Source organism: Rhineura floridana, chromosome 6 (assembly GCF_030035675.1).
Source record: "Rhineura floridana isolate rRhiFlo1 chromosome 6, rRhiFlo1.hap2, whole genome shotgun sequence".
Classification (NCBI taxonomy): Eukaryota; Metazoa; Chordata; class Lepidosauria; order Squamata; family Rhineuridae; genus Rhineura; species Rhineura floridana.
This window is the reverse complement of record NC_084485.1, coordinates 8,591,473-8,604,321: the sequence shown is the minus strand read 5'-3', so window position 1 is coordinate 8,604,321 and position 12,849 is coordinate 8,591,473. Positions and strand designations below refer to the sequence as shown.

Sequence of the window (12,849 nt, the reverse complement as noted above, 5' to 3'; positions counted from 1 at the left end):
CCACACTAGGCGCCTGGCTACCACTGCCGTGGCCATAGCCCTGGCTGCAAATTGTGAGGAATCCATGGTAGCGTCTGCTACGAAGGCCATGCAGCGAGAGAGTTTTAAAATGGACTTTCGTAACTTGGAGACCTCCAGCTCCTGATTTTGGGCTAGGTCCTCAATCCACAGCAGTGATGCCCTAGAGAATACTGAAGCTGCCACAGAGGCTCTTATGGACATAGCCGTCGCTTCATGTACCCGCTTAAGTGCTAGATCTGACTTGCGCTGTATGGGATCTTTGAGATGAGCATCCCCCTCCCATGGCAAGATCGAATGTGACAGGAGCGCAGTAATAGGCCCATCCACGTCTGGGGCCCGCAACTGTTCCATAACACTGGGTTCTAAGGTATATAGTCTATTAGCCCAGTTAGTCCCTCTTTTGGGGTATAGCGGTAGCTCCCACTCCTGTTGAATATTAGCCAACAGCATAGGTGAGCACGGAATGCCCTTAGGCCCGGTCTTAATAGTAGGCAGTACCATAGCTGGCCTGGAGGAGGTAGGTTGTTCCTCAGAAGGAGCAGTCAGCTCCAGGGAAGCAATCACCTTTTTTAATAATGGTTCAAAATGAACTTCCAAAAATAGTCTGACCGAGTTTTGAGCCTCTGTTTCTGAGGCATCGGTCCATTCTCCGTCATCCATGGACCCTGTAGATCCGATTTCTGATAGGGCATCCTGGTGGTCCCGCTCATAATACCCCGTACCCATAGCCACCAAAGTCCGGTCAGGGGAAAGCTGTCTGGCAACCTGGCGTGGTCTCTTACATGGTGGGGGGGGCGGCTACTGCCGTAGGCTGTGGGCATTGTGGAGTATTGGGGGGTATCACAGTAAATGGTGGGACCTCCTCTAATAGTGCCTGCTTAAGTTGCTGAATTACGTCAGGCGAAAACAACTGTGCCAGCGTCATTGAAGGGGTTATTAAAGGAGCTGGCATAGGCTGAGGAGAGAGCTGGGGTGGAGAGACGAGGGGGCCATACCGCCCATGGGCTTCCGTCGTTCCCTCATCCTCCGATCTGCTGTCGTCCGGCTGCTCCAGTAGATGGCGCTGGACTGCAGGCTCTATCGAACACGTCTCTTGAGTGCCACTCAAGATGGCCACCGCCGCCTTTTCAGCGGGAAAAATCATTAGGGAGCTGGAAGAGGCAGTAGGCGGTGGTGAAAGGCTCACTTCACACAGTAGGCCTCCGCCCCGATTGTCCAAATCGAAGGGGCAATTAGAGCTGTGCCGCGATGTAGCAGCGAAATTCACGCTCTGACGTGAGGCTTCTTGCCTATGCTCCCTGGCCGGACGTTGCGCGTCCGCTGGAGCTGTCGCCGTCATGCCCAATATCTGCAGGGAACTGACCGCAGCAGGAGCTGGGTGCTGCCCTGATTTTTTGTGTCCCTTCTTGTTCTGGGATTGTGGGACAGACGGTGGCCGGGAACTGACTGCAGCAGGAGCTGAGTGCTGCCCTGACCCCTTATGGCCTTGCAGGGATCCGACCACAGTAGCCACTGTATGCTGCCCTGTTCCTCTAAGGGTTTTTGTCCTGGCGGTCTGAGAAGACGGCAGTACTTCCATATCTCAGCCAGGAGAGAAAGAATAGGTACGAAAAAAGAGAAAGATAATATATATATATATATATATATATATATATATATATATGTTTGTTTGTTTGTTTGTTTGTTTGAACTAATTAACCAAATATATAACAGAATAAGAAGTATAGAAAAGAACGAAGGAAAATAGAGGAGCCGTAGGCTGATAGTCTACAGAAGTGAGAGAAAAACAGCCAAAGGTTGTTGCCCGAGCTGAGACAGGAACAGAACTGGCATCACCTCAGTAAGAAGGGGAGGAGCCAAGAAAAAATTATGACAGGTTCCTGTCTCGAGCTGATTGGGGACTATAACCCACGTGGAGACCTCACTGGCATCCATGAAAGAATGAAGAATCAATACCAATAAACATATTCACTAATAGGCAAAAAACCTTGCAGTCTAAGAACATATCTATAACTCACAGATATTTCTATCAAACTTTAAAAAGCAGGGAAATTGGGCAGCTATGGTGAATGCACCAGGGAGGACACCTGACCTCCTGTCCGAGATATTGGACTGCCCTACAAATTTGTCAAAATGTATACACAATTTGGGTTGGTCTTTCACAGTCCAATCCACTTCCTGTGTAGCTTGGAAGAATTTGGTAACATGTGCCTCTGAGCATATGGTGAGCGGTGACAACACCTGTAAGCTACACTGGAAGTGGATTGGACTGTGAAAGACCAACCCAAATTGTGTTTGCATTTTGACAAATTTGTAGGGTAGTACAATATAGGTCTCCTGCTTCCCTGGTGCATTCACCATAGCTGCCAAATTTCCCTGCTTTTTAAAGTTTGATAGAAATATCTGTGGGCTATAGGTATGTTCTTAAACTGCAAGTTTTTTGCCTATTAGTGAATTTCTCTTCTTTTTAACCCGGGAGGTAAGAAATGGGATCCTGTGCAAGTCTGCTGAGAATGGATTGTTCATTTGCATGCTTATTGAGTTCAGTGGGATTTACTCCCCTGCAATCATGCTTAGGATAGGTGAAACTGACCACAGGGGATGGGGAGAGCAGGAAGAGGAGGAGGGAAGGGAGGAAGGCCAGACGGGGAGGAGGGGGATATGAGCAGGCAGGAGAGGGAGGGGAGGAGAAGGGCAGGTTTGATCATTTGCATATTTATTGAGTTCAGTGGGATTTACTCCCATGCAATTAAGCTTAGGATAGATAAAAGTGACCGGGAGGGGGGAGGGCTGAAGTGGGCAGGAAGAGGAGGAAGAAGGAAGAGGGGAGGGGAGGAGGAAGGGATAGGAGAGGGGAAAGGCAGGTCTGATCATTTGCATGCTTATTGAGTTCAATGGGATTCAGTCCTTTGTAATCATGGTTAGGATAGGGAAAACTGACCATGGGGGAGGAGGGGGGAGGGGAGAGGAGAGGGACGGGGAGAGGAGAGGGAAGGGGAAAGGGAGGGGAGATGGGAGTGGAAGGAGGGGGAAGGATGGAATTGGAAGGGGGGGCAAAGGAAGGGGAGGGCAGGTTTGATCATTTGCATGTTTATTGTGTTCAGTGGTACTCCTGTGCAATCATGCTTAAGGTAGGTAAAACTGACCAAGGGGAGGAGGGGGAGGGAGGGGCAAAGGAAGGGGGAGGGAAGGGGCAAGAGGGAGGGGATAGGAGAGAGAAGGGTGGGTTTGATCATTTGCATACTTTTTGAGTTCAATGGGATTTATTTCTGTGCAGTCATGTTTATGGTAGGTGAAACTGACCTGGGGGAGGGGCAGGGAGAAGTTTGGGTGGGTGGGCACTGGGAAGAGGTTAAGCACCTTTCCTTTCCAAAAGGAAAACATTGTGAACAGTATCATTGCTTTTCAGTGTTCCCCCCCCACCTTTTTATTCTACAGCAGGCACATGTAGTCTCCCATCCAAATTTAAACCAAAGCTGCCACTGGCCACATCTGCACCAGACCTTTATTCCAGTTTAGACAGCCATGGCTTCTCCCAAAGAATCCTCGGAAGTGTAGTGAGTGAAGGGTGCTGAGAGTTGCTAGGAGACGCCCTGTTCCCCTCACAGAGCTACAATCCCCAGAAGAGGGTCTGACTGTTAAACCCCTCTGGCCACTTGAGCTCTCTCAAGGGAATAGGAGTCTCCTAGCAACTCTCAGCACCCTTCACAAACTACACTTCCCAGGATTCTTTCAGGAAAGCCATGACTGTCTCAAGTGAAATAAAGGTCTGGTGTGGGTGTGGCCCCGATTAGCAAAGTCAAGCAGCTGTGAGTCTGGCTTTTAGAACACTGACAGTTGGTTCTTACTGAGCATGCCTGACATTATCATTGAGTTCAATATAAAATTATCAAAATTAATTAAAAATCAGCCAGGCATTTTTTTAATTTTTAAACTGCAGAAGATGAAGGTCAGAGTATGGGGCAAGGCCAGTAACAGGATTACACGTACTCAGTGAACATGGCTGATTTTTAATTAATTTCAATAAATTATGAGAACTCTTGACAGAAAAAAGTCCAAAAGGGGTCTTGGTTTTTCCTCCCTCTTTTTAGACTCTGAACTCTTGATTCTCTCTGACTGTTTTGTGTATCGCCATGAAAGTTTAGAGGGTTGTTAGGCAAGCATTTCTGAGTTCAGGACTATAAGTTTTGTAAGGTTTTGTTTTGAAATGAGCTTATGGGAAGCATCAGAATGGCATGGGGATATTTTCAATTTAACATTGCGGAATGTGAAAAATCCATGCTAGCTATAGTATACAGCCACTCTTGTGCCTGTATAATAACCAGACACTAGGCCAACTTGATGTGTTTAATTAAACTAAATATTGCTGTCCTACTAGCCAGATATCTTTCAAATGCAAGATATATATTATACCTTTGAGAGTGTGCACCTCCTGGTGGTGGTTAAAAGAACTGCATCAGAGATTTCAAGAAGTTGATAAAAATGAACTGGCTACTACAATTTTGTTTCTAACCATTCCACTGCAGTTAATTTCATCACTACTGGCATCTTGGCAGAAGATGCTATTAGACTTTTTGTGGCAGGAAAATATCCAAGAATGACAGCTAATACTATGGATAAAACAAGTTAGGTTGGGTGGATTAGCATTTCCTTCTATCAGGTATGTTATTATGCAGCAGTTTTAGGCCCCCTGGAAGGATAATACCTTGAGCAGCAAAACGTGCCTCAATAACCTTAAACAGGATTAATGCTACTGTACAAAGAGTGAAATTAAGGCTATTGAAATTTAATCCATGTACAAAAGAAATTAACTCGTTTGGAATAAGTTCTCTTTGGAACAAGGGAAGCCTTGGTTTGTCAATTTTATTATATGGTCATGTAGCTAGGTTCTAAGAACATAAGAACATAAGAAGAGCCTGCTGGATCAGGCCAGTGGCCCATCTAGTCCAGCAACCTGTCCTCTCAGTGGCCAACCAGGTGCCTGGGGGAAGCCCGTAAGCAGGACCCGAGTGCAAGAACACTCTCCCCTCCTGAGGCTTCCGGCAACTGGTTTTCAGAAGCATGCTGCCTCTGACTAGGGTGGCAGAGCACAGCCATCATGGCTAGTAGCCATTGATAGCCCTGTCCTCCATGAATTTGTCTAATCTTCTTTTAAAGCCATCCAAGCTGGTGGCCATTACTGCATCTTGTGGGAGCAAATTCCATAGTTTAACTATGCGCTGAGTAAAGAAGTACTTCCTTTTGTCTGTCCTGAATCTTCCAACTAGTTCACTAACAGCAGAAATAGGAAGATTTAGAAAAATGATCCCAAAAGATGTAAGGTATCACAATCTACACCATGATTAACTTGAAAAGAAAACTGTCATCAGATTCTACTCATTTGGTATCTTACTCCACTTAAATTAAGATGACATTGTGCAGGTTTCAATTATCTTTGTTGGTGATGTGGTATCATATACACAGATTCAAGTCACATTTATTGGACCTATTTTAAGATTATAAAATACTGGAAGTTAACTATTTATCAAACAGATATGGTCTGCCATTAGATCTTCTAGTGTTATTGTTTTGCTTTGTGTGATCTATTGTGTTGCCAGAAGACAAAGGGATGGCTATTCATCTTCTAACAGCTGAGTGGAAGGTCATAGCTATAACTGGGAGAAATCAGGTTCCCCATCAAGAGCAGACTGGGTATTAAGGTTTTGGGATATGGTATACCTCAGGGATGGAGAACCTGTGGCCCTCCAAATGTTGGACTACAACTCTTATAATCTATGTCTTTTGCTGTGCTGGCCGCAGCTGATGGGAACTGGAGTTCAACAACATCTCGGGCCCCCTTTAATCCTCTCTTCTCCACACTAAACATATCCAGCTTTTTCAACCACTCTTGATTTGCATACCCCTCACCATCCTGGTCATTCTCCTCCCTCAGCATTTTCTGTCAAGGCACATTCAATTTCTTGAGCCTAAAGGATAAAATTTCAGGTTTCTGAGTCTAAAGGATAAAATTCCCATAGGGTTTGTTCTTTATTTGCTGAAAAAGTTTACATTGTACCAGCTCAATCTTGTCACCCTACACCTCTCCAGTCATGTTCTACTGAACCACAAATACATATGCTATAATTTCTAAACTGAAAAATGTACATAGTAAAATTGTGTTTGACGTCTCTGATGTTTGACACCTCTGATAAAAGACAGACAATACTCAAGGGCCCAATGAATACAGCCTTGAATGTTGCCATCATGATGCAGAAATTCTTTTTTCCATTAACATAATCTAATTACACAGACACAATCAAGTCCAATCCCTGATTGTTGCCACTCTACCCTATCACAACTTCAGACCTGAGCAGGCTGAACATGGAATTGCAACAGAACTGTGCAAAAGTGATTTTAACCATCCCTTTCTCTACCAACTTGCCCCAGATTTACATAATGTTCATTATGAAGATATTCCCAGAATCCCATGAAGGGCTGATATTAACACTGAGTTTATATTTCTCTCGCTTCATGGCATCTTTTGGTCTTTGAAACTATAATCGAGGAGGCAACATATGTTTACCTGGATTATGTCTGCAAATTTATGCAACCCAGCTGTGTTGGTGAACATCCCAGTACCTTAGGGGGGGAATAAACAATATTACAACATTGTTACACGACAAATGTTCTTGTAATCATTAAAAATCCATTCATGAACACTGCATTGTAGGCATGGAGGCACTGGGCAAAGATCCTGGCACCTGCTACATCATCCCTTCTTAGATTGCCCTCAAAAGAGCACGTACAAGCTATTTCCTAAACGGGAATCTGAGGACAGGAACAAGTTAAGCGGTCTGAGAGGGGCAACCAATCAAGGAGGCCAGGATGACAGATCCCTTACAGGGAAGACAAATCAGCTGGTTTCAGAAAACCCAAGTAAGGACTGTTGTGCACTAACTGTTTTGTTCTGGTGAGGCAACATTGTTGTTGTTGTATGCCTTCAAGTCGATTACGACTTATGGCGACCCTATGAATCTGCAACCTCCAATAGCATCTGTTGTAAACCACCCTGTTCAGATCTTGTACGTTCAGGTTTGTGGCTTTCTTTATGGAATCAATCCATCTCGTTTGGTCTTCCTCTTTTTCTACTCCTTTCTGTTTTTGCAGCAACATGCTCATTATGATTTCAGTGTTTTCAGTGTAGTGGGCTCAAGCCTGTGGAACTTCCTCCCAACTGAGATTAAACAGGCATCCTCTTTGTTGCATATGACCAGAACTTTCTTGTTCCAGCAGGCATTTTAAGGTAATGATTGGTTTTATGATGATTTTACTGTTCTGTTTATTTTATGTTTGGCTTGTTTTTATGTACACTGCTTAGAAATGCAAATGATGAAGCAGTACATACATATTTTAAATACAAATACATAATAGATAAATGTTTGAGAACCTATACATCGAACTGATTGCAGAAATGAAAGGGGTTACTTCAGCTATTTCTGATCTAAATATATCTGGGGGCTCATCAAAGTTAAAGATTGTACACAGATGGCATCTTACAACAATGAGAATGTACTACATGAATAATGAGGTATTGCCTGCATGCTGGAGGGGATTTAAGGCTAGAGGGGTTCACTCATTCAGACATGGTAGATTTGCCCATTGATACAAGAATTCTGGTCTAAGGTGCCTGGTGAAATATCAGGCATAGTCTCTAGCAAACAGGAGCTGAGCCACCATATCACTTGCCTGCCCCTCCAAATTCACAGAGCTGGTTCAGAAAGATACCATGGTTCTTTGCTGAGAGATCAAGGGAGTATTTGCTCTCAAGAGCTATCTATCCATATCATCTCTGTCTTTGCTGTCACCTCTCTTCCTGCTGAGAGATCACAGGAGAATTAATAGGGCTATAGTCCCTTAGATTTTCTGCTGACATCCATCTGGGCAATTAAAAATGTTTCTGTATCACAACCAGGCCTGAAGTTGGATTAATATTGGTCTAGATAATTAGTATTGTCCAAGAGAGCCTGGAACTGAACAGTAACCACTCATTTAAGCACCTTGCCAAGGGGAGGGGGGATTAGTGATAGCTGGATGACAGCTGTTACAGTCGCCTGGGTCTAAGGCAGCCTTCAAGAGTGGTTGAACCACCTCCAAGTCGGCCCTCTCTCTCAACCAGGCATTAATTACTTCCCTGGACTCAGAAAATGATATCCTTTTCCTAGATATAATTTGCCATGATGGGCAAGGGTCAAGGACACAGGAGATCAGTCAGAGCATCTGTCTACATCCTCAGGACACATCAACTGAAATTCATCTCATAACGTTGGACCAGATGACATTCTGGGAACATCCCTAGACACTGTGACAAACGAAGGATCAAGGTCAGAGAGGATATAAGTGACTGCATCCACAAAATGTTTAGCAAACTTATTGTGTAATAGGTCTCCAAGGATGCTGGGATCTCTTCCCAGGGCCTGGTTGTAGCAAACTGCTGTTGGATGACTTTCCATGGATGAAGTGGCAGCGGGGAAAAAACCTTGCTTCTTCACCATCCTCACACTACAGAATAGGTTCATAATGAGCTCTTGTATTCATTCATATTCGCCATGACCTTTCCCCACTTGCATTTTAACCGTCTCCCAACTTGTTCCCAGATGTAACTATTATCATATCTGTTGGCTTGGCTCAAGCAGTACTGTATGCTCTCACAAAATCATACCATACCTTCCAAACTCTTTCCCTACCCTCCATTTTTAAGAAGAATAACATATACACTTACGGCCTGCTAAATACTGTAGAATTTGTTCCAATGACTCAAGGAGAGAAGTCCGGGTTTGGAATGTGATTTGGGCCTTTGCAAACAAGTTAAATATGTAGCTGTAGATACAAGAAGAAACACACAGTAAAAAAAAGACTGAGTCTTATCCTGGTAGCTGTCTTCCTTTGTCTGCGGGGTGATGGCCATGCTGACATAATTCAGTCACAAAGCCTAATGGTATCCACCCTCAAACCATCTCTATATAATAAGGGTGGGGAACAGGAACAGGCCACTGGCCCGATCCTGAGCTCCTATACCCTTTGTGGGCCATTTTGACAGGTGGGCAGGGCCACCCCCACCAATCACCTCATGTCACCATGACTTCAGGTTCATCAACTTCAAAGGAAAGAACTCCTGATGCTTTCCTTTACTCCTTTTCAGTCTGACTTGAACTCAAACTGAGCTGCAAAGGAAGATCCCTACCAAAATATGATCTCCGCCATGCCCCCTCTATGATGAGCTTCCGCCGGGCCTTGAAAACCTGGCTCTTCAGGCAGGCTTTTGCGGTGGGCTAGGTTTTATTATTGTTGTTGAGATTTTTAATGTTTTAATTGTATTTGTATGTTTTTATTTGGTATGTCGCCCAGAGTGGCTGGACAACCAGCCAGATGGGCGACTAATAAATTTAATAAATAAAATAAACAAAATCAGGGATCAGGTGCACTAGGAAGTTCCTAGAGCCAATCCCAGCAGGGCTTGCTGATCAGCAACTACAGCAAGCCCTGCCTTGGATACAGATCGGCTTGTACTACTGAGTTCCTCATCACTGTTTTATGACCTCCCCTGCCTTTCACTTCAAAGAAAGAAGGCAAAAGAAGAAATAGCAGATGTAGCGCTACTGCCTTCTGGCTTAAAGTGCAAAATACAAGAAAGCCTCATCCCATTTCTCGCTAACATATACTGGGGTTCTGTGCATGTGTAAACAGTTTATGTGTAGATTTAGAAGAATTACTCTGAACCAACACCTGGTTTCATATAAACTCTAACAAAGCCCAAATAATATTTAATCCTAGCTCTGTTTGAACAAAAAAGGCACAGATGGAACAAGAATTATTATGCAAGGTTTATGAAAGTACTGTAGGTATGGAGAACCTGTTCAGTAACAAAGCAAAAGCTAGAGGGTTGTTGATTTTTTAAGTCTCCAAAAATATGAGGGCTAGAAACCTACTTTTAAAAAGTAAAATCTGTTTTTGAAAATGCAATATATAGCGTCTCAATAAAAGTGAGTCAGAGTAGACAGGTATATGAAGCGCACAGCTTTGGATGTAACCATAACTTTAATAAAAAGAGAAAAAGACATCACTTCGCCTTAGTCTGAATACTTCGGCTCTGGACAGAACATAGGCAAGGGTTTGTCTGAGTCTGACCATTCATCCTGTTGCATCAAGCAGCCTCTTTGAAGCTAGCATTTCCACTGGCCACAAATCAGCTGCTTGTTTGCAAGAAACAGGCCCAAGGTTCTCAAGAGCAAACTTTACACCAGAAAACAAGCAACATAGCAATTTTATAAGACCACAGGCAAGCACACAAAAATAAGAAACAGAGCCAACTTGACACACACATTGTAACTCCTGGAACATACCTTCCATCGTTAGTGAGCCCACTTTCACTTGATGGTAGCTCTACAGCATCTATAGCGTTTTCCAGCTGAAGAAGTATCTCTTGAAGGCAAACAAAAGAAAGAGTGGGACCATAATGTGGCTAGTGGCATGGCTATAAGTGAAGGCTCACTTTTTCATGGGAATTACCTCTCTCCTGCTCCTCAGGCAAAAAAGGGGATCCTTCTAAGTTACACACTCCCCTAAATCTGGAAACAGAGCAGGAAGGTTGCAATGCCACATTTACACAACAGGTTACCTTGGAGGGCTTGCTGTTGAAAAGGGGACATAATTTTAAAAATAAATAAAGAACTAGAACACAGCTCATATGTCTCACACCACTAAATCTCTGAAACAGGAAACTGCGGGCATTTCTGTGTATCTGATAGGTTTGTCAGGGTTTCCGGCTCTCATGGGTGAGGAGAATGTTGATTTAAATATATAAAAAGTTTTTTAACATGGTCCAGAAATAAGGAAGCAAGTCATATGTGATCTAAATTCCATACATTGGTCAATTCATAAATTGTCATATGAAGGACTTTTTCTAGGACTGAAGCAAGATTTTCACATTTGTGGGTAATACTTTCTGAATAGGATAAGTAAAATCTAGTCAACCAATGATCTGCCATATGCTGGGATCATAAACATGATAGGCAAATTACACTGTTTACAGACAATTAAAATATGCAAATGAACAGTAGCTTGCCAGCCAAGATGCAAAAACATGAAGCATTCTTCAGTATTGCCTGCAAACAAGCTAATATTTCTCATCCTCTGTGAATGTTTCACTCAAGCTAACTGATTAGGAACCCCCTTACACAAGGCTACTGTGCATTACCCCCCTTAAAAAATATCCCACCCAGGCACCTTCCTTTGGTCTCTCTCTGGGTGTTGTTTAAGGCATTCAGTTTTTCAGGTACTGTATACGTTGACAGTTGTTTGATTTATTGCACCAAAGTGCAGCAAAATATCAGCTGGTGGATGAAATACTAAATTTGGAACATCTGTGCAACAAAGAGAGTAATCAACTATATGATCCTCTTGGTTAAACTGAAATTGGCTCATTCCCAAAGCATTTTTAAAAACCTCTCGAAAAGATGAACCCAATAATGGTACTTACGCTTTATCTTTGCTATGTCTTCAAGCTCCATGTTTAATCCTGTTTGAGAAAGAAACTGAATTCTTATTCAGTCCAGTCTTGGGACAGTTCCCAGTATAACATCAATGTTTTCCTCTCTCTTCCCCTATGTATCTGAAGGTGAATACCCAAGTACACACTAATGCAACTTTTCAAGTGCAATGCATGTGCACTGCCTGCTGAATATTCCTTGGATTTTGTTCCAGATCAGTGCTTGGAGAACGATGGAGAGGAGGCAAAGAAGGCTGCAAAGAATTGTGATGGCTACCCTAAAGGCCGCCTCTGACTCCCAGTGGCTTGTCTGCAACATGCCTGATAGGCGAGGCGGATGACTGAGATCCACCCGGAATATATAGCCCTTGAAGACCAGTAGGCCATTCACAGTCAAGAGCTCAGACAACAGGAACATAGAAAGCTGCCTTATACTGGGTCAGACCACTGGTCCATCTAGCTCAGTACTGTCAACACTGACTGGCAGCAACTCTCCTTGGGTTTTAAACAAGATTTAAGCTAGGGCTACAGTCAATTTCCAGGCCATGACAGAGAGGCAATGGTGGAGGCAAAACTGCAGAATGGAACAAGGAAGGGGCCATTTAATACACAGGTCAAGGCGCCACTTAAAAAAAGGATGAAATCCATGAAATATAGGTTGCAACTACTCCTTAAACAAAACGTAAGCTATTGGCAGCTTGCAGTCTGACTCATGCACTCCAAGAGTCACTATCTACAGCCCCTGCCGCCAACCCACTCCAAAAAGTAGCATGTGGTCTTTTTTGGTTGATTTTATGAACATATAAAATTAAGAATGGTAGCAAGACAATGAGCAGAGAAGTTTTCCTTCCTATCTCATAAAACTGGAATGTGGGGTCTTCTAGCTAAACCAATGGGTAGAAGATTCAGGACAGACAAAAGAAAGTACTTCATACAACACTCAATGAATTTTGGGGATTTCATGTAACAAGATGTGGTGATAACTAGTGGTTTAAACATTATTAAAAGGGAATTTGATAAATTCATGGAGGACTGGTCTATGCTATGGGTATTAGCTGTGATGGCTGTACAGAACCTCCAGGATGCCCTTGAATATCAGTTTCTCAAAAGCAACCACAGAAAGACCTGTTGCCTTCTAACTCTGCTGGTGGGCTTCCCAATAGAATTTGGCTGGTTGTTGTAAGGAACACCTTTTCATCCCACCCTGTATACTGTTCCCTCCTACCACCTTCCAAGGATCACACAAGCAACAGATATTTCCCCCCCCTTGATCACAGTTGAAAGAAGGCAGGCAGGAGAGGGGG

At 43.5% G+C, this 12,849-nt stretch overlaps 1 protein-coding gene across 7 annotated transcripts in view; it reads right to left on the bottom strand.

The window, feature by feature from the left end:
• The window catches only part of RTEL1 (regulator of telomere elongation helicase 1), a 142,904-nt gene that overhangs the window by 100,433 nt on the left and 29,622 nt on the right, over positions 1–12,849 (bottom strand). For all 7 annotated transcript variants that reach the window (XM_061630940.1, XM_061630937.1, XM_061630934.1 and 4 more), the window contains 4 exons: positions 11,537–11,575; positions 10,401–10,479; positions 8,780–8,877; positions 6,584–6,639 (listed from right to left, as the gene is read on the bottom strand). In XM_061630940.1, the coding sequence (XP_061486924.1) occupies positions 6,584–6,639; positions 8,780–8,877; positions 10,401–10,479; positions 11,537–11,575 (272 nt within the window). The remainder of the gene's footprint in view (positions 1–6,583; positions 6,640–8,779; positions 8,878–10,400; positions 10,480–11,536; positions 11,576–12,849) is intronic.